Source organism: Oryza glaberrima, chromosome 3, assembly GCF_000147395.1.
Source record: "Oryza glaberrima chromosome 3, OglaRS2, whole genome shotgun sequence".
NCBI classification, from domain to species: domain Eukaryota; kingdom Viridiplantae; phylum Streptophyta; class Magnoliopsida; order Poales; family Poaceae; genus Oryza; species Oryza glaberrima.
Window position 1 is genome coordinate 16,601,712 of NC_068328.1, and position 22,629 is coordinate 16,624,340.

The 22,629-nt window shown below is 43.6% G+C and overlaps 2 protein-coding genes across 2 annotated transcripts; one reads left to right on the plus strand and one right to left on the minus strand.

Annotated features, from left to right (window-relative positions):
• The first annotated feature begins 6,011 nt into the window (after positions 1–6,011).
• LOC127767041 (COBRA-like protein 5) lies at positions 6,012–8,034 on the plus strand. The gene is made up of 3 exons (XM_052292246.1): positions 6,012–6,344; positions 6,439–7,497; positions 7,610–8,034. Exons 1-3 carry the CDS (start codon positions 6,284–6,286, stop codon positions 7,894–7,896), a joined length of 1,407 nt encoding a protein of 468 aa, XP_052148206.1. The 5' UTR covers positions 6,012–6,283; the 3' UTR covers positions 7,897–8,034.
• Positions 8,035–8,307: 273 nt separating this feature from the next.
• Positions 8,308–12,278, minus strand: LOC127767043 (COBRA-like protein 2). Its single transcript, XM_052292247.1, has 6 exons — positions 11,739–12,278; positions 10,396–10,475; positions 9,489–9,948; positions 9,260–9,413; positions 8,899–9,176; positions 8,308–8,816 (listed from the first exon to the last, which is right to left on the minus strand). The coding sequence occupies exons 1-6, from the start codon at positions 11,818–11,820 to the stop codon at positions 8,494–8,496; spliced, it is 1,377 nt and encodes a 458-aa protein (XP_052148207.1). The 5' UTR covers positions 11,821–12,278; the 3' UTR covers positions 8,308–8,493.
• Between the last annotated feature and the right edge of the window lie 10,351 nt (positions 12,279–22,629).

Genomic DNA, 22,629 nt, shown 5'->3' on the forward strand with positions numbered 1-22,629 from the left:
TTTTCCAATGTATTAATATTCATTTGTGTTTTACCTTTTGATTTTTTTTTTTCAAAAAAAACTATATAGTTGTAAATTAGAAAAATAATTTAAGCATTTTCTTCCCATTTATCCCTAGCCCAGCCACCCATGCCGCCTTCTCATGCGGATGGAGCCGTGAGGGCCCCTACCCTCCTCCACCCTGCTAGTACGCGTGAGTACCTGGTCTTTTGAACAAAAACGGAGTAAAACTTCGAAAATGCTCAGCCCCGGGTGACCGACGGGGGTGGAGCAGGAACGGGTGCTCCACCCCCTCCCCTACGTGCGCACATTCCCCTGGCCCCACCATGTGTCTTAAAAAAATGTTTCACCTAGTGTACTCATAATGTTTCACTATATATATATATCTAAAGTTGCAGTGAATTAAAATATTCTTTTGCAACAAATCACCCACATATTTTGGAAACCCTCTATTAAGAGAATTCGTTTAATTTTTTGTTCCACAAAAAAATGTTTCACCTAATGTACTCATAATGTTTCATTATGTATGGATCAAATGTTGCAGTGAACTGAAACATTCTTCGCTATTTGCTGAAACATTGTTTTTATATAAGGTGAAAAACACCCGATTTAAAGGAATGAAACATTTTCGATCTACTTAGTGAAATAATTCCGATATACTTGGTGGAACGTCGTGCAACATTTAAAAATGATTCAATAATAAGCTAAAATGTTTTTCGTCGGAATATATTCATGTGTGGTCTTGTTTTAAAGATTTAATTGCAACGAATTTAATGGTGCAATCGGATCATGATTTGGATAAATAATTTAAGGGCCTCTTCGGATTACATTATTTTCAAAGGATTTTTGGAGGAATACTGTTGACAGGGATTTTTTCCTTTCCTATCATTCGGAAGGCACAAACAGGTCATGGGAAAAGCTAAGGAAAGATTCCTTTGCTGCTGATTACAAAGGAAAAACACTGGAAAAATAACATCCACTCCGACCTCATTTTTGTTTTCCTTCGCGTAAGACCGAGGTAATCAAGCAGTAAACAAGAACTTTTACAAATGCGAGCAAAGCAACTGAGCAAGAACTCTGAAGGATAGGAATAAGAAGCAATCCAATTAGAAAAAAAAAACAAGGGGAAGAAGCAACTCGAGGTTGCCAGCTGCTCGAGCTTGTAATGGCCATGGCGGCAGCTAGCTCCTGCCGCGCGGCCGTGCAAGCTCGTCGGCCAACCGCCGTCTCGCTTGCTTCCCCCGGTACGTAGCTCGGCTGCGCGCGCGAGCTTGCTCTGCCAACCATCGAGCCCGCCATCCCTGTTGATTTTGTTTGTTTGCTGCTCCCCATGCTTCTGAAAGATTGGGGAAAAGGATGATGCGGTGAAGAGGATAAGGCTTTCCTGTCTAGAGAGTACTCGAGAATAGTGACTAGATAGAAAATAGTATTCTGTTGCTTAATTAGATTATAATCTACGTGGTTAATTACTCTTGATAGTAAAATTCCTATGTGGTATATATTCCTGTATTCCGAATGCTTTCTATCATCAAATTCCTTAGTTTTTCAATCCTCCGTTTTCCATATGAAATCCTATGCTATTCCTGTATTTTTCCTATTCCTGCATTTTTCCTATCCTGTGTTCCGAATAAGCCCTAAGAGAAAAAAACAGTTTAAAGTGGTTTTGCATGCATGCGTGCATGACATCAACGTCCGATTTTTGCACGCCTTGATCGGGTGCCCGATCGGTAGTCCCCTCCGGAGGCGACTCCCGATCAGGCGCCCGATGGGGAGGGGGGTAAAATCAGGCGCTGACATCATACTGACGTCAACACCACGCATGCGTGCAAAAGCACTTTAAACTATTTTTTCTCTTAAATTATTTATCTAAATCATAATCTGATTGCACCATTAAATTCGTTGCAATGAAATCTTCAAAACAAGACCACACATGGATATATTCCAACGAAAAAACATTTTAGCTTATTATTGAATTATTTTTAAATGTTGTACGATGTTCCACTAGGTATATTGGAATTGTTTTACTAAGTAGATTCAAAATGTTTCAAACGTTTAAATCGGACATTGTTTCACCTTATATAAAAACAATGTTTCAGCAAATAGCGAGAGAATGTTTCAGTTCATTACAACATTTGATCCATACATAGTGAAACATTATAAGTATACTAGGTGAAATATTTTTCGTGGAACAAAAAATGAAACGAATTCCCTTAATAGAGGTTTTCCAAAATATGCATGTGATTTGTTGTAAAAGAATGTTTCGTTAACTGCAACATTAGATCTATACATAGTGAAACATTCTGAGTACAATAGGTGAAACATTTTTGGTGGAACAAAATATGAAACGAATTCCCTTAATAGAGGGTTTCCAAAATATGTGGATGATTTGTTGCAAAAGAATATTTTAATTCACTGCAATATTAGATCTATACATAATGAAAAATTATGAGTACACTAGGTGAAACATTTTTTTAGACACATGTCAGGTAGGGGCAGGACATATGGTGGGGGGCAGGGGGACACGTGCGCGTCACGGGAGAGCGCCCGATTTTGCTCCCCCCCCCCCCCTGGCCGGTCGTCCGAGACGAAGGATTTTCGTCAACATTTGTAAAAGAAATACTGTGTGTTGTACAATTTTCCCTGTAAATTTTGCAATAATACACTTAGTAACAACGATATATTGGTTGATTAATTTATTGGCTACGATCTATGTCAATAGTACTAATTTTGTTGAAATCGCATATGAACTAGCTAGAATATTTTTTATGATCATTCATTTCACAGACATGTAAAGATGCGCATATACGCACTCGAGTTGGAAAAGTGTTAAATATCTTTTTATAATGTAGTAGTGTCATTTTTCTAGTAGTAAGGCCTTTCTTTCAAAGGTTAGTTGGATACATGCCACTACAATCTTTACAATTTTTACGAATTTGAAGTATAACTTTATTGTTATTTGACATAGGAAAAAGTCCAAACTACCCCCTAAACTATTGGGTGAGTACGAATTGCTCCTCTAAACCTTAAAATCAGACATCTATCACTCTCAAATCTTAATACCGCATGAAAAACAACTTAACTTAATCCAAAGTGGTTTTAGTCCTACGTGGCAGTCCAGACAGCAATTTGTTTTTTTTAAAAAAAATATTAATGGGACCCTACATGCCATACTCTCCCGTTCTCCATCTTTTTCCCCTCTCACCTTTCTATCTATTCCTCAATCTCTCTTTGCAGCCGTCTCCGGCAGCTGATGAAGTCCACCTCCCCCTGCCTCCACCCTCCTAGTCGACGAAGCAGCGGCCAGGCTCGGCAAGCAACGAGTCGGAGGAAGCAACAACTAGCGAAGCAGAGGTGGACTAGGCTCCGCAAGCAGCGAGCCGGAGATGGAGGGCGACGAGGAACGGCGTGGGGTCCTGGGCGACAGTGGATCTAGAGCAGTTGATGGTGCGGCCCACCAGATCGACGACGAGAGACGCCTCCGCTACTCGCCGCCCTCAGCCGCCTCCGCCGCTTGCCACCCTTACCCCACTGCTGTGTAACGCTGCCTCCATGGGAGATGCGGTCGACTGGCATCGTTCTCGCGTCCGCCGCCCAGCTTTTCTCCCGGTGCCTCCTGCCATAGTGCCCTGTTGGCGATGCGCCCTCCCGGGCGTCGTCGTGCTCAATGCCGCCCACCTCACCCCCTGCCCCCAGCGCAATTGCCGACAGAGAGAGAAAAGATAGAGTTGAAGTATATGATAAGTAGGGCCCATTTTTTATATTTTTTCCCTAATTGGATTGCCATCTTGGTGCCATGTAGGACCAAAATCGTCCGCAAAACTGCTGGGTGGATATGGTATTAATAGTTGAGGATGAAAGATGTCTAGTCTTAGGGTTTATGAGGGTAATTCGTACTCACCCAATAGTTCAGGGGAGTAAGTCAGACTTTTTTCTTTAACATATGTCACTACTAACCCTTTAAACCTATTTTCTACATTTCTTTTACTAAATTACCCCTTCTCCTCTTCCTTCACCCTCTTCTATTTCCACTCATCTTCCTCCCCATCTCTCTGTGAATCTGTTTCCCGAAGCACGGGCGGTGGAGAGGCCTGGCCACGCGACAAGGTGCGTAGAGGCGGAGGCCTAGACAGGCCCCCGGCGGCCGGTGCACACGGAGCTGGCAAGATGGTGCCACGTGCGCATATATAACAACCCATGTGGTAGTTTGGTAGTTGTAGGATGGTTTTTAAAAATAGTTTTTTTATCGTCCAGCACCCCCCCCCCCCCCCCGAAGGTACCACCGAGGTACGAAATCTGGACCGTTCGTTCGAATTGATCTAATGGCTAGGATTGCATGGTACCTCGCGGTACCATTTTTCTCCTTGGCGCAGTACCGCTTTGGCAGTAGAGGTGGAAGGGTAGTTTAGTCTTTGAACATTAGCACGATCTGCACCGCATCGCAAAATGCCCTCTGCGCCGCCGCGTTCAGCTCTCTGCCGCGCCGCCGCGCCGCCGCGTCGTGCTCAGCCGCGGAATTTGACTTAAGGCGCCGGCGAGGAAGTCGCAGAGGCTGGGGTTGGAGAGGCGGGTGACCTCGAAGGTAAGCAACTCATGGTGCTTGGACGCCACTGGCGGCACCTCCACCTTCGGCAGACGGTGGAACGTCATGGCCGGGTTGGCCGCAGTGACGCCGGTGAGGAAAGCCCCTGTTGCACCGGTGTTGCTGTATGGTGGGTCGACGACGACGACGGTGACGGCGAGGCCGCGGGCGGCGAACACCTTGCCGAACTCGATCATGGAGACCAGGTGGCCCATGCACGCCGCTGCTTCATGCTCAGCCGCGCCGCCGCGTCGGGCTCCACCATGCCGCCGAATCATGCTCTGCCGCTTCGCCTTGTTCACCTCTCTGCCGCGCCGCCACATCGGGCTTGTCTGTTCCTTCTCTATTCCGATCCTACCCCCGCTTAATCAACGGCTGGATTAGTTTTGGTACTGTACGGTACCTGTACCTCACGGTACAAAACGCAGGACGGTAACAACACTCTTTTAAAAATTAAGGGAGTTCTTGTTTTTGTATGTTACTACAGTATATACTAGTATAAAGGTAAATGAAAATTTCTCATCAAAATTAAGAGTGGTTGCATAATTTTACGAAAAATAAGAGGGGTTGCTGTCAGGTGTGATGCTTCATCTTACTGCTTGGCTGGATCATCGGAGAGGAATGAATGGTTCCGTGCTTTCTACTTCTACTGAACTCGTATTGTGTATAAGTGCATCACGCACGCAAGTAAGTAAAGTACGTACTTACACAGGAATATGTACGTACGTACGTACGGCAGATGGAGAAGGATGCATATGCGATCGATGAGGTTGGCGTTCGTGTTGAAAAAACGTGCCAACTGGTTGGTTGAGGAATATCAAAATCCTTGTCCACTTTGTAAGCCAGGGATAGTCGTACCGCCAAACAGAAGTATGATGGAAAAGCAAGTAACAGAATCTAATGACATCAATTATAATCACGTCAGGTATAGAGCGAGCGGTAGCAGATCGAGTATCCATGACACGATCCATCGATCTCGCGTTGGCCTGGCCTGACCGTAATCTATGGTATTTTGACATCCAATGATCACCAATTTGATTGTTTTATTATTTTAAATCTTCAGTACTAATATAAAGTGATTGATGAAGAAAACAAATTTGATAGGCATATATACATGTCGTCGGTGGCTGCAGAGGCGGTGATCGATCAAACGTTGCAACTGGCGGAACAGATGCCGCGCACCTTACACGAACGAAAAATTGGCAAAATGTTCCGCCGTCGCTATCGCAAACACACCCTCTTCTCTCCTGGTTCGATCGATGAGGTGAGCGCGCGAGGTCTCCGGCGTCCCTTTCCCTCCGTCACCACCAACCACGGTTGCTTCGCCCAGCCGCGATGCCGCAGCCGCAGGCCGTCCAAATCATCAGCTTCACAGACCAGCCAGACGAGTGTGCAGAGCGAGCGCCATGCCCGCATATGCACGGGACGAACCCAAGATTCACGGCATGTTAACCATGTCGGAGAGGTGGCGCTGAGCCATCACCCCTTCCGTCATGCAATGAGTCCTCCTCAAGAAACCCAACCGACGATCAATCCATCGAGGTGTGACGCGCCATCTCGCCGCTCGGTGGCTTCTTCTTCTTCTACCTTCTCCTCCCTCTTCCTGGCCAGCCAGTGCACGCCTTCTCATTCAATTCCCTGCTCACCTCGATCGAGTAGCTGCTGCTGCTGTGCTAGCTTGCTCGCCGGCCGGTGAGGTCGACGATGGAGCTGCACAGATGCTCTCTCCTCGCTCTGCTCCTCGCCGTGACATGCTCGGTTGCAGGTTAATTACTTCTTCGATCTTCTTGCCCATTATTCCTAATTAAATTATACTTTTGCTGTTGATTAATCAATCATGCATGTGTGTGTGCTTGCAGTGGCGTATGATCCGCTGGACCCGAAGGGGAACATCACGATAAAGTGGGACGTGATATCGTGGACGCCCGACGGGTACGTGGCGATGGTGACGATGAGCAACTACCAGATGTACCGGCAGATCCTGGCGCCCGGGTGGACAGTGGGGTGGTCGTGGGCCAAGAAGGAGGTCATCTGGTCCATCGTGGGGGCCCAGGCCACCGAGCAGGGCGACTGCTCCAAGTTCAAAGGCGGCATCCCCCACAGCTGCAAGCGCACCCCGGCCATCGTCGACCTCCTCCCCGGCGTCCCCTACAACCAGCAGATCGCCAACTGCTGCAAGGCCGGCGTCGTCTCCGCCTACGGCCAGGACCCCGCCGGATCCGTCTCCGCCTTCCAGGTCTCCGTCGGCCTCGCCGGCACCACCAACAAGACCGTCAAGCTACCCACCAACTTCACCCTCGCCGGCCCGGGACCCGGGTACACGTGTGGCCCGGCCACCATCGTCCCTTCCACCGTCTACCTCACCCCGGACCGGCGCCGCCGCACCCAGGCGCTCATGACGTGGACCGTCACCTGCACCTACTCCCAGCAGCTGGCGTCGCGCTACCCGACCTGCTGCGTCTCCTTCTCCTCCTTCTACAACAGCACCATCGTGCCGTGCGCCAGGTGCGCCTGCGGGTGCGGCCACGACGGCTACCGCGGCAACGGCGGCGGCGGGAAGAACGCCCGCGCCGGCGACGGACGCAGCAGACGCAACAGCGGCGGCGGCGGAGGGCACAGCGGCGGCACCGAGTGCATCATGGGCGACTCGAAGCGGGCGCTGTCGGCGGGGGTGAACACGCCGCGCAAGGACGGGGCGCCGCTGCTGCAGTGCACGTCGCACATGTGCCCGATCCGCGTGCACTGGCACGTCAAGCTCAACTACAAGGACTACTGGCGCGCCAAGATCGCCATCACAAACTTCAACTACCGCATGAACTACACCCAGTGGACGCTCGTCGCCCAACACCCCAACCTCAACAACGTCACTGAGGTCTTCAGCTTCCAGTACAAGCCCCTCCTCCCCTACGGCAACATCAGTAATTAAACTCTATCACCACCTCTTCTTCCTCCTCATCCTCCCCGGGGAGATCGTTCTTGTTATCATATCTATACCTGTACTAATTGAGCGACACGTACCGGGCATTGCAGACGACACCGGCATGTTCTACGGGCTCAAGTTCTACAACGACCTGCTCATGGAGGCAGGGCCGTTCGGCAACGTGCAGTCGGAGGTGCTGATGCGAAAGGACTACAACACCTTCACCTTCAGCCAGGGCTGGGCGTTCCCGCGCAAGATCTACTTCAACGGCGACGAGTGCAAGATGCCGCCGCCGGACTCCTACCCCTACCTGCCCAACTCCGCTCCGATCGCGCCGCCGCGTTCCGTGGCCGCCGCCACCTCGGCGATCTTGGTGGTGCTCCTCCTGGTGGCATGATCAGAAAATGTCCCCTTTTGCTTTGTCTTCTTGATAATTCCCACATGTTTGGAGAGCAGTGTAGGTAGGGGCATTTTGGTCTATTCACACTGGATGTTCAGTCAAAGAGGAAATCTGTGATGTTGTGTTAACTTTGAAATTGTCTGATAGATCTCCATAATGTACAACACAATCAGGCCGGAAGAGTTTTGGTCAATCCCCAGTTAGGCCAGCCCTGAGAAATCACACCACAAACTTTTCTGCAAATTCTGTTGTGACTACAAATATGTATGCAGATATTGACCTTGAGGCTTGAATTGAGAGAAAAAAAGAAACAATTTCCACATTTACTGACCAATTACAAAATGCAAGTTCTTGCAATCAGATGAGATGGCAAACATTTCTCTAGACAATTAATGTTGGGACTTGGGGTTCTCAATTAGTCTTCACACTTCAGACCAAGAATACACACCATCAGAATGTACAACCCAAACTTGAAGAATGATTTCGAGGAACCTAAGCTTACAACCTAAATCAAACGCGAATTAGCTTTTCATGCAAGAGCACACCCTAAACTTCCAAAAGACTCAGTATGTCAACAGCCAATGCCCAATGTGGTCAGCACTTTCCACAGTTTTTGTCTAAAACTAGGTGGTTGTGCAAGAATGCTAATGTTCCACAAACCAGGAATGACATGAGAAGGAATACAGTCCTAAATCTAGGAGTAGAAGAGGGGGGTAACCATGGGTACAGATCTGGTGAAGGCATGACACAACTTTCGCCATTGAAGTATATGCGCCTTGGAAAAGCCCAACCCTTGTCAAAGGTGAAGGTTGACCGGTCCTTCCGGAATAGAAGCTCGGATTGGACATTTCCATCTGGCCCAGCCACCATAAGCAGGTCGTTGTAGTACTTGACACCCCACATCATTGCAGTGTCATCTGAAGCAAAAGATTAATCGTTAGCCAAAATATTTCACATTAAAATTGTCAAACTTACTCAGAAGTTGAAGCAAATACTCACTTATTACTCCATAGGGGTTCAAAGATTTGTAGTTGAAGCTGAAAACAGTAGAGACGTTTTCAAAATTTGGGTGTTGAACTACTAAGTTCCACTGCGAGTAGTTCATCCGGTAATTCCAATTTGTGATTGTGACCTTAACCCTCCAATAGTCCCTGTAATTGAGCTTAACATGCCAATGCACTCTTATTGGGCACATGTGTGGTGTGCATTGAACTAGAGGAGTCAAGCTGCCCTTGCCAGGTCCATTCACCACAGACGCCAAATAAGGCGAATTACCCCTACCAACGAGAATACATAGAAGAAATCAGAAGTGGGAAATTAGTTTGTTAATCCATAGACTTCCTAAAGCAACAGTGCTTACTCCACACAGCTTCCTGGCTTCTTATTCTGGCAGCCACACGCACATTTCGGGCAGTTAACTATTGTCTCATTGTAAAACGATGAAAGTGAAACACAACAAGTTGGAGCTCTTTGAGCAACAAACTGCGAATATGTGCATGTCACATTCCAGGTCACTGCAAAAAAAAAAAAGGAAGAAAGGGTGTCATAACTGTGACGCCAGAAAGACAAAAAACACTGAAATGACTTACCGTGAGCTTGAGTTGTTCTTCTGCCATCCAGTGAAATGAACCTAGTAGGAGGTTTCACTTCTTGCGCTAATCCGCAACTATATCCTGGACCTGGGGCCTTTAGAGTGAAGTTCTTTGGCGCTTTTACTGTCTTATTGCTAGTCCCAGAATGTCCAACAGTGATCTGAAATGATGCTACTGCGTTTAGTGGGTCCTGCACCCATGAGGTAAGCACTCCTCCTTTGCAACAATTTCCAAACTGCATGTTGTAAGGCGCCCCAGGAACTAAGTCGACAACTCTCGGATCCCTCTTGCAGCAGTGCGGTATATTTGCTTTGAATGCCGAGCAATCACCTTGTTCTGTGGCCTGCCCACCAGCCATGGACCAAATGATCTCTTTCTTTGCCCAAGCCCACCCAAGACTCCAACCAGGCGCTTGGATATGACGGTACTTCTGGAAGTTGTATATGGTAACAACAGCCTACGGGAAGTACATTATACAAGACATCAAGAACAAGTAAACATCTCTTAGAAGCTGTTAAGTTACCAATCATTTAAGAAAGAGGTGTCCATGAAACAAAAAAAAAACAGAGAGTTATAGCTAAATGATGCACAAATCTGTCTTGCCCACTATCAAAATGTAACTAGAAGAATAACTTGCATTTGTTTATTTGGGGTTCTATAGGATGCAAAGTAGAACTATAAACAAGAGAAAAACACAAAATAAAGGCTCCTTGCTGTAAAGTGAATTTCAGAGAGATGTCTAGAGCAATTGAGATCACATCAGGGTTTTATAGTAAATTACCATGCATGACTTATCACTATTGGTAAATGGTAGTTTCAGACACATAATCTAGTGAACTTTTTTTAGATGAAAGGCTCAAAGAGCCCCAGTTTATGTTGAAAGCTGACAATCTAGTGAACTTACAACATAGCCATCTGGGGTCCACTGTGTGATGTCCCACTTGATTGTGATATTCCCATTTGGATCGAGAGGATCATATGCTTCTGCAGAGAGACAGGCAAATTTCACAACAAAAAAAAATGTATAATATATCACAAAGTAAAAGCAAATAAATGTGGCTACCCTGCAATTTGCAAACCTGAAGTGCTACTTCGAATAACAGTTTACATAACTGGATTGACAAACTACCGCGATTGGGTCGAATTCGGCGCTTACATGATGCTAGACCAAAAGCATGCATTCAACTCTACATACATAATACGAAACCACGGGGAAGAACTCTGGAACTGCCCAATTCACATGTTCCACAGCCATCATAATTGTTCTTTTGCCTAACTACTTCCAGCACTCATGAAAGTTCTACCTTTGTTTCCTGGACTGAATAGGAAAAATGCTACATTTGTGGGGAGCAGAGTTCTAACTTCATACAACATAATAATTACATAAACAGATCAATAAATACGAAATTGGTAAACTGCTATAGCAACATTTGCTCTGATTTTTTCTTGCCACGAAGTACCAACTCCTGGACTTGGACTAATAATATGGAACTCTATGAAACAGAGTTGACACAGAGGAACAGAGCCCAGAATCAGAGCACAAAGGCCATGGTAGGACAACATTGTTTGGACAGTTAACAAACAAACACAATACCTGCATGGCCACATGCCCAAAAAAGGCTAATGTTCTAACTAGATTCTTTAAAACGAGAGGTGTACTACTAGTCACAATGGAACAGTATAAACCGCAGCCCTTTTGTGTGTTCCACCACCCGTGTCCACGAAATAAAACTTGAGTAGTACACCGCAGCCACGATTTCACGTGATTCCAACCGCAGATATAATTATCTATTACTAGGATTCTTATTCCTGACTCAAGATTCAGGAAACATTCCTTCTTATGAATCAAGACAGCAATTTTTTTCCTTTTAATTTTTTTTTTGTCTTTCGAGAGGAGAAACCATGCGAGCATCGCAGCAAGGCCAACTTGAGGAAGGGTGAAATGTGTGAGCTCAAAACAAAATGGCGCCATTTCGAAGGAATCTTGGACTGAAAACATTCGCAAAAACGCTATAATTTTTTTTCCCAAAAAGAAGCATCAACCTTTGACTGCAAAACAACACGCATTAAGCAAGCAGGTGACTCCAAGGTCCAAGCCTCCCAAGCCCAGAAATATCAGAGTTTTTTTACCCTCCGAGAAGAATAAAAAAAAGGAGAAAATATGGCATATTTATTCTCTAAACTCCTGTAACAAAAAACCGATCCGTTAGACAGGTAGGAGTAGTAAAGCGAAGCAGTAGCACTGACCTGCAAATGGCACCATCAGCAGCAGAGACGACACGCCGGCGAGCAGCGCAATGGCGGCCGCACCCAGGAGAAACCTCGCCATGGCCGATGCCTCTCTCTCTCTCTCTCTCTCTCCACTCCCAAAGAGAAAGAGAGACTCCCTTCTTGTTGCTTGGTCTTTTCAGCGTCCTCTCCTTCAACTTCTTCTTCCCCACACCGCCCCTCCCATTTATTTTTTTTCTCCCGGCGATTAAAACCGAGGTGCTCTCGCGGGAGGGGCGGGGCCGGGTGCACCTTTGTATCTGTGCGAGAAAGAAAGAAAGAAGAGAGAGAGAGAGAGAGAGAGAGAGGAGTGAGGCCTGCCTAGGAGAGCGCGTCAGACGCTGCAGCCAGCCACACAGCGAGCGAGCGAGAGAGGAGAGAGAAGAGAGAGAGCAAAGGCTGCAACGGTGCGAGCTGCTGTTGCTGCTACTGCGACTGCGACTACTGCTGCTTTACCTCTGTCAGTCAGACTCCGTGAGGAGAGAGAGAGAGAGACGGAGGTGGGCGAAGAGAGAGAAAAGAGGAGGAGGAGGAGGGGCATTGGCCATTGGTCTCTGTGCAGCAGGGGCAAGCATGCAGCTGGGAGCTTTCGAGTTTTTCGTGTTTCTTGGGTCTTGTATTCAAGGATGGCCGTGTTGCAGTGCACTAGGCCGGGAGCATGTCCTCCCATAGTCCCATGCCATATGCCCTTCTTTTCCTCCGACTCCTTCACGCGCGCTGATGCATTCTTCATTTTTTTCTCTATACTCTGCCTAGTAAATCACGTCTATACACAGTAGGCCTGTCTTTAGTTTCCCCATATTCTCAACTTTCTACCATATTATATCATATCAAAAACTTTCCTATACACATAAACTTTTAAATTTTTTTTCAAACTTTCAACTTTTTTCATGAACTAAACACACCCTAGGAGTAGGAGTATCCTAGAAAGGAACATCCTCCCTCCAAAATAAAAAAAAGCTAACCTAGTTGGTGAACCATGATTAATTATTTTAAATTTTAAAAATATATGAATATAGTTTTTTAAATAACTTAGCTATATAATATTTTTGACAAAAAATTAACGGCTCAGTAAACTGTCAGGCTTATAAGACTATCTATAAAACTATCGACAATTTTTTTGACTCAGAAACTTTTAAATATAACTATAGTATACCTCTAGTGTAATTAGTACATTGTAACTGAAATTTAACTATATGTAACTTGTCATAAAATAAACAAGAAAACAAAGCTGACTAGTTTGGCTAGCATCATTGGTTTTTATCCACAAGGATCCTAGGTCAATTATCGCCACATGCTTGTGCTGCCAATTTTTTCTCTCCATGCCGAGTACGAATCTTCACACTCATGACTCATCTGATATTTTCTTTGTCAGAAAATATGGCGAATGGCGATAGGTTTGTAGCAAATCCGTTTCTTATTTCTTTCTTGTATCACCGAACACAGTCTATGTATAGGAGTACGTACTACTAGTATATCGCACTAGGTTTTTTAAAAAGAAAATATATAATTTCGCGGGAAATTTATTGAGTAGTACTACTACCACTCCGTTTATGGCGGGAAAGAGAGAAGGAATCCAGAGAAAGATCACTGGGTTGGGAGACTTTAATAGGAGCATTTAAATGGTTTGGCATTTTTGGTATGAAAAAACTAAGATTACCCGCAATGGTAAAATAATATACTATTTATAAAACATGTATGTCTCAGCAATAGACTAGATTAATAGTAAACCACCTCAATAGTATGTCTACATGGGTATCTATAGCGCTATAATACATTGTCTTGGTTTTCTTTATAGACTATCTCCAAGTTAGTAGATAGTTTTGTTCTCTCTCTTCATTTAATCTCTTCTATGTAGAAAAATATGCTGACATGGATCTCTTATAGAGAGCCTATAGATCACCATTACGGGTGCCCTAAGAGGGTGTTTGGAAACTAGGGACTAAACTTTAGTCACTCTCATAAAAGTATAAGTCCCTACCCTACTTATGTATTTGCCCAAACACCCCCTAAAACTACGAGTATAGTACACGTACTCCATCCGGTAGTGGGGCCCGGGCTCCGGGGTTGGGCACGAACAGTTGCGCGCCCGATCCGGCCGTCGCCATATCGGATCCTACGTGGCCTCGTGTGGGCCCCACCCACATGGAAGTGGTCTACAGTACCACTGACTACAACACTTGTCAAAGTCAAGACTCAAAACTCAAAAGAGGACAGACCTCAGCTCACTCATCATCAGCGTGTGTTTCACGCTAAAATTAGAATTTTGATTAAAATTTAAAGTTTAAAAAAAAGTTAGAAATTTATATGGGTAGGAAAGTTTTGATGTGATAAAAAAATTGGAAGTTTGAAGAAAAAGTTAGGAACTAAATAAGGCCTTGAGACTCTCGCGTCCCACTGATCCAAATACTCCCTCGTGAATTTTCTGTGTCTAACGTTTAACTATTCGTTTTATTTAAATTTTTTATTAATATTTTTTTATTATTAGATGATAAAATATTAATAGTACTTTATACGTGACTTAATTTTTATTTTTTATAAATTTTTTAAGTAAGACAGTTGATCAAACATTGAATAGAAGTTAACGGCTGTACTTGAAATGGGACCGAGGGAGTACTCCCTCTAATTCTATTTTAACTGAAGATAGAGGCTAATATCTTTTCAATTGAAAAATTGACGTTTTGGATCATCGCCGGTAGTACTAATACTACTTCCGTCCTAAAATAAGTGCAGCCATGAGTTTCAGCGCCCAACTTTGATCGTCCGTCTTATTTGAAATTTTTTTATAATTAGCAATTTTGTTGTTATAAGATGATAAAACATGAATACTACTTTACTCGTGACTTATGTTTTTAATTTTTTTCAAAAATTTTTCAAATAAGACGAGTGATCAAAGTTGGACGCGGAAAACCATGGCTGCACTTATTTTAGGATGGAGGGATTAATTCATAATTTATGACAAGAAAAACTAAGGTTGTGTTCAGATGCAGGGGTGAAAAGTTTTGGCTTATCACATTGGGTATACGGACACACGTTTGAAGTATTAAACGTAGTCTAATAACAAAATAAATTACAGATTCCGCCTGTAAACTACGAGACAAATTTATTAAACCTAATTAATCTGTCATTAGCAAATATTTACTGTAGCACCATATTGTCAAATCATGGCGCAATTAGGCTTAAAAGATTCGTCTCGCAATTTACAGGCAATCTGTGTACGGAGTAATTAGTTTTTTATCTATATTTAATATTCTATGCATGTGTCCAATGATATGATAAAAGTTTTTACGGGGAACTAAACATGCCTAATTTGTCTGTAATAACTAGCTCATCGCCGAGGTATGAAATGTGGGGGCCAGAATGACTCTCACAAAGGATCCAATTTGACCCTTTTTTATCGGACTGGATGGCTGGAAATCCGTTCTAGATTCTGTCGCTAGCTGTTGGATGATGGCGAAACAACATGCAGATTAGCCTAGTACCAGTAGATTATTACTCCTGTACTACCAGTGCTGCTAGTGGTTAGGCTTAAAGGATTAGGGCAAATGCTATGACAAGAAAAGGAACATTAACGTAAAGTGTGCCAGGGGGCATGCGACAAGCACGTGCGGCTGATACTGCTTGGGAGTTGATTTCCTAATCTTCGATGAAACTATAAACTTTAGTAACTAATGATGGTTTCTGCTATTACTACTAGTGGTAACAAGTGGAGTAAGATGGGGTTTTTTACTAGTAGTAGCGGAGGCCGACTGTTATTGCGCCGTCGGATTGATGGTAAAAATGAATATGGACCGTCGAATGGCAGCGGTAGAGGTGATGAAGGCGAGACATGTAGTAGTACAGGGTATTTGTTTCCTCGTGTTCCTTCATTAATTAATATCTTCACGGCGCCTCACCGCGCACGCCGCCCGCAACCGCAGGTGGCCCCGCCGCACGCCGTGCGGTTTTGCAGCAGGCGGTGGGGGGGCGGCGGTCCCGCGCGCGCCGGCGCGGCCGGCCGGCGGGAAAGCGCGCTGGAAGACATCGGGCCTCCGTTTTTTTCTCTCTGAAAAGGCGATGCTGCGAGATCTCGATTCTGGGAAGGGTCTTTCTTTCGAGGAACATGTTTTGGGTATTTGAACGAACGTTAGGTTTTTGATAGGGAAATGTAAGTTACAAGGTTTGACTTCTGCTTGTTAGAACTGTCAGCAAAAGGTAATTGGTCAAAGCGTTATTGTTTTTTCGGGGAAAAGCGTTATTGTTTTTATATTGTTTGTACGATTTTCGTAAAAATTACTATCTCGATTATGGGAGTTTTTAGAAAAAAGATCGATTTGTGTGTTGTATGTACGTTGAATTTTGTTAGGGAAATGCAAGTTAGTACAAGGTTGATTATTCAGTATGTTCGTTAGAAGCTTCAATTCATGGATTCCGGTAGAATACACTAGGGGTGGGTATTCGGTCAGACCAAAAATTTTGGTCTCGGTCTTCGCTCTTTCGGTCAGTTCGATAAGAGTGAAGACCGAATTTCAATAACAAAATATCAGTACCGGTAAATTTGGTCTCGGTCTCAATCCTGACCGAAATTTAGCAGCAGTTTCATATATGCAAAGAAATCATAGAAATTTTCAACACCAAAGTCAAAAAAAATTACAAGCACATCTGAGTAAAGACTCTTATTGGGTTACATGTCTAGAAGGAGTAGTAATGTGAAAAATAGAGTTTACTTCTATGGAACTGAGTAGATTGTAGGTTGCATTGGACATTTTTTAAGTTCGCTCTATTCGGTTAATCGAGGAGACTGATTGAACAAAATTTGGTCTTTCGCTGTCTAGGACCGAATTTCTCAGTCTCGATCTTTTCTATTTGGTCTTTTTATGCCCACCCCTATAATATACTATTTACCTAGAGTCAAAACATAAATATTTTTTTCTTAAAATAGATCCTCAACGCTTTGTTATCGATAGGGATGAAAATGGTTAGAAACAAACCAATTTCATGACCATATTTTTCTTAAAAACGAAATGGAAAATGGTAAAGTCGGAAATGAAAACGATATCGAAAATATCAAAAACCAAAAACGGAACAATACGGATGGAAATATGTCGGTATAGATCGGAAACCGTTAACAAATACGGTAACATTAAACTATAAAAACACATATTCCAAAGTTTATGAATTTCCTTATATGCCATTGGAAAGTTATTATTTCCTTATATACCATCCAACGAAAATTTGTGTCCTTTATTGCCAGGTCAAACTACTTTGACCTTGTCAGTTTTTCAACAAACTGACAAAACTATCCTCGTGTGTTATTGCTTTTACTCGGCCATTATCAACATACACACTTGAGCATAATGGTTTCACCTTACAGTTGATCTGTTTTTTTTTTTTTGCTAGTTATAGGGATGTTCCTTCGTTATTACAGTTATTAAAATTGTCCATTCATCACCTTCCGTCCTAAAAAGCAAACAATAAATTCAAGGAGAAAAAAATATATACATCGTGAAGCAGAGAAAACCACAACATATTTGCCGAGAAAAAAAAAGAGGAAGGCATGTATGCTCTTTTGTGAAGCAGAAAAAAATGTTGCAGGCCATTAAATATCAATCGTGTTTAGTCTTATATCTGAGTGCAATACAATAGTTCTAATACTGTTCAATCTACATTTTTTTATTTAAAAATTACGGTCCGATGATGAGAAAGCAAATTTGCAATGACAAACACAAGAACGATTGCATAGTGGTAATGCCCTAATAATAATCCCCTAATTATATTTTATTAGCCCTAATTTCTCGACAAGACAAACATGATCAAAAGGCTGGATTTAATTCCTCGTCAAAGAACCATGAAGCAGAGTGTCCTTGCAAATCACCAACCAGCATGCTTTGGAGTCTATTCAGATGATCATCTCAAGAAAAGGGATGAAAGTTACCTGCTAGGAATATTGATTTTATCCATTTCCCTGGTCTTAGTACCCAACAAGTTCTCTTCCTCCAATCTTCCTCCAGCTAGGTTAACAGCATGATCATCATTGGAGGCCATCATGCGAGAGATGGTTGGGGAACGCCGCTGCCGCCCGTGTGCGCGAGAAAGACGGAAGGCGCCGCGTCGCGTGTGTGGGAACAGGGAACGTGCGCTTCTGTTCTCCCGCGTGATCCTACCCTAATAAGCCACGCATTGACCTGGCAGGTGGGGCTAGCTGCTGATGTGGAGCAGGTTTGCCATGTCACTTGCCTTTGTGACACTTTCCCTCACTTAAACCTGTGGTATTATGTTAATTGGATTGAATGCACTGGGTTACTTGAGAAAATAAATAAAACATGTGGCTATGTGTTAAATTGGCCTCAAAACATGGGGTTTTCTGAAATTCACTAATTAATATTTGATATATCAGTCAAAAAAATCAATTTCAAATTTGATCTTCGCAAGTTGTAACGAAAACAACAAATTTAATTGAAACTAGTATAGGTGTGCTCATAACCAAATTTGATTTTTTTTAAATTTTTTGTAAAAGTGAAATTTAAACTTGCATATTTGTGTAGTGATATATCACATATTATTTCTATGTTATTAAAAAAAATATATTTTTGTAATTATTTGGATGACATGCAAAGAAACGAGTGGACACCTATACTAAAAGGGTATTATTGTACTTTTGCATTCTTATTACATAAGATGATGACATAGATGGCATATGGGGGAAGAATAAGTTCAATCAGCGGCATATAAAGGAATAACAACTTTTCGATGGCATATAAGGAAACTCGTGAACTTTAAGTGACATTTAAGAAATTTTCTCTTAGCTTTACCTAAGTATGCTACACGTATAAATAAATTCATGTTATACTATATAAATTATAAATTAACTCCATTTTAACCATGCACTCAAGTTAGGGATTTGATTGAAGAGTCAATCAATTTCTAAACGGTGGGTCAATTAGAGACATACCCTTAAATTAAATATCAACATATTTAGAAACACAATAATTACTACTCCCTCCGTTTCAGGTTATAAGACGTTTTGACTTAGGTCAAAGTCAAATAGTTTCAAGTTTGACTAAGTTTATAGACAAATATAGTAATATTTATAATACTAAATTAATTTCGTCAAATCAATAATTGAATATATTTTCCTAATAAATTAGTTTTGGGTTGAAAATATTACTACTTTTTTTTCTACAAGCTTGGTCAAACTTAAAGCAGATTGACTTTGACCAAAGTCAAAACGTTTTATAACCTAAAACGGAGGGAGTATATTATAAGAAAGGGTAATTTCCACAAAAATACGGTAAATAAGGAAATGATCGGTATAATAGCAAAACCATTTCCGTTTCCATTTCCATTTTCGATTCGATCGATTACCATTTCCATATGGCTTGGCCGGTAGAAAGTCGGAAACAAACATCGGTCGGCCGGGAATTTCCATTACCGTTTTCAGCTCTAGTTAACTAGGATCTGTTTGTAAGAAAAATATTTACATTTTTTAACTCTTTCATTTTTTTTACATGTAGGTCCTTGTATTGGTCTTCTTGGCGCCAACCCCTTCACATCACCGACTTAACTACCGGAGATGCAAGGGTTTCGGGGCCAGTATCATTGGTACAGAGACATGAATCCCGACGCTAATGACCTTGGCATTGAGAAAAAAGTTTCATTCTCACAATACGTTTTTATTATAAGAGTCTTTGTAAAATAAGTTTTCAACAAAGGGTCAAGTGTAAAAAGTCCAAAACATGCCAAGTCAATTGAACATGTAGTGATAAAACATGGTGGAGCTAGCGATGTCATCAAGCCCCAATGACTAATAATGTTTTTCAGTGATCGACTAATTTTTATAAGTGTTCACGGCTATCGATAGAGGAGATGACATCGACGGAGCATTGGTGACCGTCTGACTTATCTAAGAGGTGGCTTCGCCGCTGCAAAAAACAAAAAATAGTGTTTGTGTTCTTCCAGTGGTGTGTGTGTATATATACACACAAACAAAAATTTCTAACTTGAACCACAAATATGGTCCACTCAACAATGTGACTATATGTCCCAAACACACCACATATGAATGTATAGCTTACATGACCATGCATCATGCATGTATAGATGGCCATAAGGGCCGAGGCCCGATGGCCCAGCCCAAGCACAACATGGCAAGATTGGTGTCGAGCTCATGCTGGCCGGCTCGACAGTTGGGCCGTGCCTGGGTGTCACGCCCAGAAATTTAGCCCAAATTTCCAGACTATTTTGTGTATTAAATCCCTGTCCAGGACCAGCCAGGATACACAAAAGACAAGTAATATACTGTCCCAAATGTAAATAAAGCGTAAATACTTACAGAAGTGGCTCTTAGTCCTCACACCGAAACGAAAGCAGTAGCAGTGGAAAAAGGCGATCCTAGCGGGGCTTCAGCTCTACTCCACAGAAAAAACTCAACTGGGGTCTGAGCCTTGGTCCTCTAACTCCGTCTTCAGCTCAGCAGTGGAACAATAGCAAGGCTGAGTACAACCACCGTACTCAGCAAGCCACACCAATGATGCAGACGTGCAAGGGGAACACAAGGACGGTTTGTGGCTATTTGCATAAAGGCGGTTGTAAAACATTTTATTAAGCAAAACAGTAAAACAGTTGAGTGATTAAAGTAACATTAAATCTCCACTGATCAACGCTACACCATGTTGAACAGGCCCAACCAACCCACCTGAACTACAGTGCATTGAGTCGATTTATTAAGGGTGAAACTAATCACGGTGAATCTGGTCGATCGCCCATAACCGCCGGCACGGCTATTCGAATAGTTTTACTCTGGCCAGAGGTGCACAACTGTACCCACAAGGCACAATCCACCGGCATGTCACCGCGTCATCATGCGCCCATGATGAACACGTCACCATGTCGAGTGATTGTGACAAGACCCTTCATATAACTCTCCCTAACAATCCACACCACGCTAAGGATTCACCCCCACTCCTCGCAAGGCAGCGGGCAGTCCCCTCGTGCACTGCGGTGAATCTGGCAGCTGGACAACCGGACACCCCGGCCGACCCAACTCCATCACGCCCACCCTCGCCACCGGTGCCTAGGAAAGGGTCGAGCTATACTTTAGATCAAGCAGTTACCCATTCCCGCTTGTGGCAAGCGCTGTATGTCTTCCAGGGTTTCCCGTGAATCGGTCCTAAATTGCCATAAGGCTCTCAAAATTCTTTGCGAAACGGTTTTTCAAAATTCTCGGGCATTTCTTTGCGAAACGGTTTTTCAAAACCTTCGGCATTTCTTTGCAAAACGGTTTTTCAAAATTCTTCTCCCTGTCCCTCCAATTCTTATAGTTGTTAAACCCTAGAGGATAAACCGCCAGCTTCATGTCTGTTCGGAAGTCAAGCCAAGTCAAGCCTCAAGCTTCGTGCAAAGAGCGAGAAGATTAGTTCAGGGTCGTCGTTCCACGAAGGTCAAGTGAAGTTTTCCCAGAGTTTTCCTAATCCCAATCCTCCTCGGAAGAGTAGTTTCGTTAGCTGCTAGATCATGTGTTGTTTGCTTGTGTGTAGGGGTATGGTTTGCATCATTGGTGGGGATGCGACCATACTAGGTTGTTTGCTTAAGCAACTTGAACAATAAAAGTCTACTCACAATAGATCAGTAGTCAAGTGGTTTAAGGTCTTACCTTTAGCAACCCCTCTTTTCCATCTATCTTCCATCCTGGCAGCAGATGGTCAGTGTCAGAGAGAAGAGCAACAACAACGATGGTGTGTTAAAGTCACAGATCAACGGTTCAGTTGAAAGCAACAAAGTACCCCAATGCCAGAAGAACCCTTGCTCGTGATCAACATTTGGTGTCCAAGATCAGATGATGGGCGTATTGATGCAGGAGATGCAAAGCTCGATGCAAGGTCGAATGTAGCGGAAGCAACTCCAGCAGTAGTGTGTTGAGGTCAGAGCTTTTGATCAGTCCGAGACAACAAGCTACCAGATGAGTCCGAGCACCACGCTCTGGTCAGATTCTGGTTAGTCAAGGTCAGATGATGCATGTGTCCTATGTTGATGCAGCAATCGCAGAGTCCGATGCAGCAGATGCAACAATTGTGTCTCCAACAACAGGTACAAGTCCAGATGCAAGCCGGAATCAGGATCAGAGCCAAAGCCAGTTTGTTTTCCAAGAGCAAGCACCCGCAACCTCGAACAGTACACCACCAAGCCCTCAGCAGACCAGCACAGCTAAGCCGCCATCGATCCCTGAAGCAACAAGTGCTACCTATAGTGGTTATGGTTTTTAAGGGCAGTTTTTGCAAAGTGTCCAACCATTCATGGAAGATGTACGACAAGTCACTTCTCAGAAGGTTGTTCAACGGCAAGGCGTCAGCGTCATCAGGTCGACAACTTTATTTGCAGCACCCCAGCTTCTCAAGTTGCATCAGTTCCAATGCAGAGCCGGTCAGGTTAGTTTTCAGAAATCAACTATGCAACTCGACACCGAAGTCAGGCCAGAAGCAGGACAATCATGCCAGCAGTTAGAACTGATGGGAAAGTGAGTCAAGAGTCAGTATGTTCATGAGCTAGATGAGAGTCACTTTTGTGTGGAATTTCCTATCGTCAGCTAAGGGTTAAGTCATTTTGATTGACTGGTCAAGTTTTCAATTTTCAAAGTCAGGGCTCTGTAAATTCGAGAAGTGTTGGTGATTTTTCAAGGACAACAGTTCAAAGGTTCCCAGTTAGACGAAAGTATGACTACTCTCTGTAAGGGGGGTAGGTCTCAGAGATGAGTTTTGGTTTGCCTCGTCGGCATTTCACTTGAAGGTTCAACCCAGTGCAACAATTTGGTTAGTAATTAAAGGAGTCAGTTGCAAGCCATAGGCAGAGTTGCCCCAATCTCAAGTCGACAGGTTCAATTCTAAGGTATACTCGT

Excerpts from the sequence above, each read along its gene's own strand:
- LOC127767041 (XM_052292246.1), top strand. The coding sequence starts at position 6,284 with ATGGAGCTGCACAGATGCTCTCTCCTCGCTCTGCTCCTCGCCGTGACA. Across the intron at positions 6,345-6,438 it reads CGTGACATGCTCGGTTGCAG|TGGCGTATGATCCGCTGGAC; the intron begins GTTAATTACTTC and ends GTGTGCTTGCAG. Across the intron at positions 7,498-7,609 it reads CCTCCCCTACGGCAACATCA|ACGACACCGGCATGTTCTAC; the intron begins GTAATTAAACTC and ends CGGGCATTGCAG.
- LOC127767043 (XM_052292247.1), bottom strand. The coding sequence starts at position 11,820 with ATGGCGAGGTTTCTCCTGGGTGCGGCCGCCATTGCGCTGCTCGCCGGC. Across the intron at positions 10,476-11,738 it reads GCTGATGGTGCCATTTGCAG|AAGCATATGATCCTCTCGAT; the intron begins GTCAGTGCTACT and ends GTCTCTCTGCAG. Across the intron at positions 9,177-9,259 it reads AAGCCAGGAAGCTGTGTGGA|GGGTAATTCGCCTTATTTGG; the intron begins GTAAGCACTGTT and ends TCTCGTTGGTAG.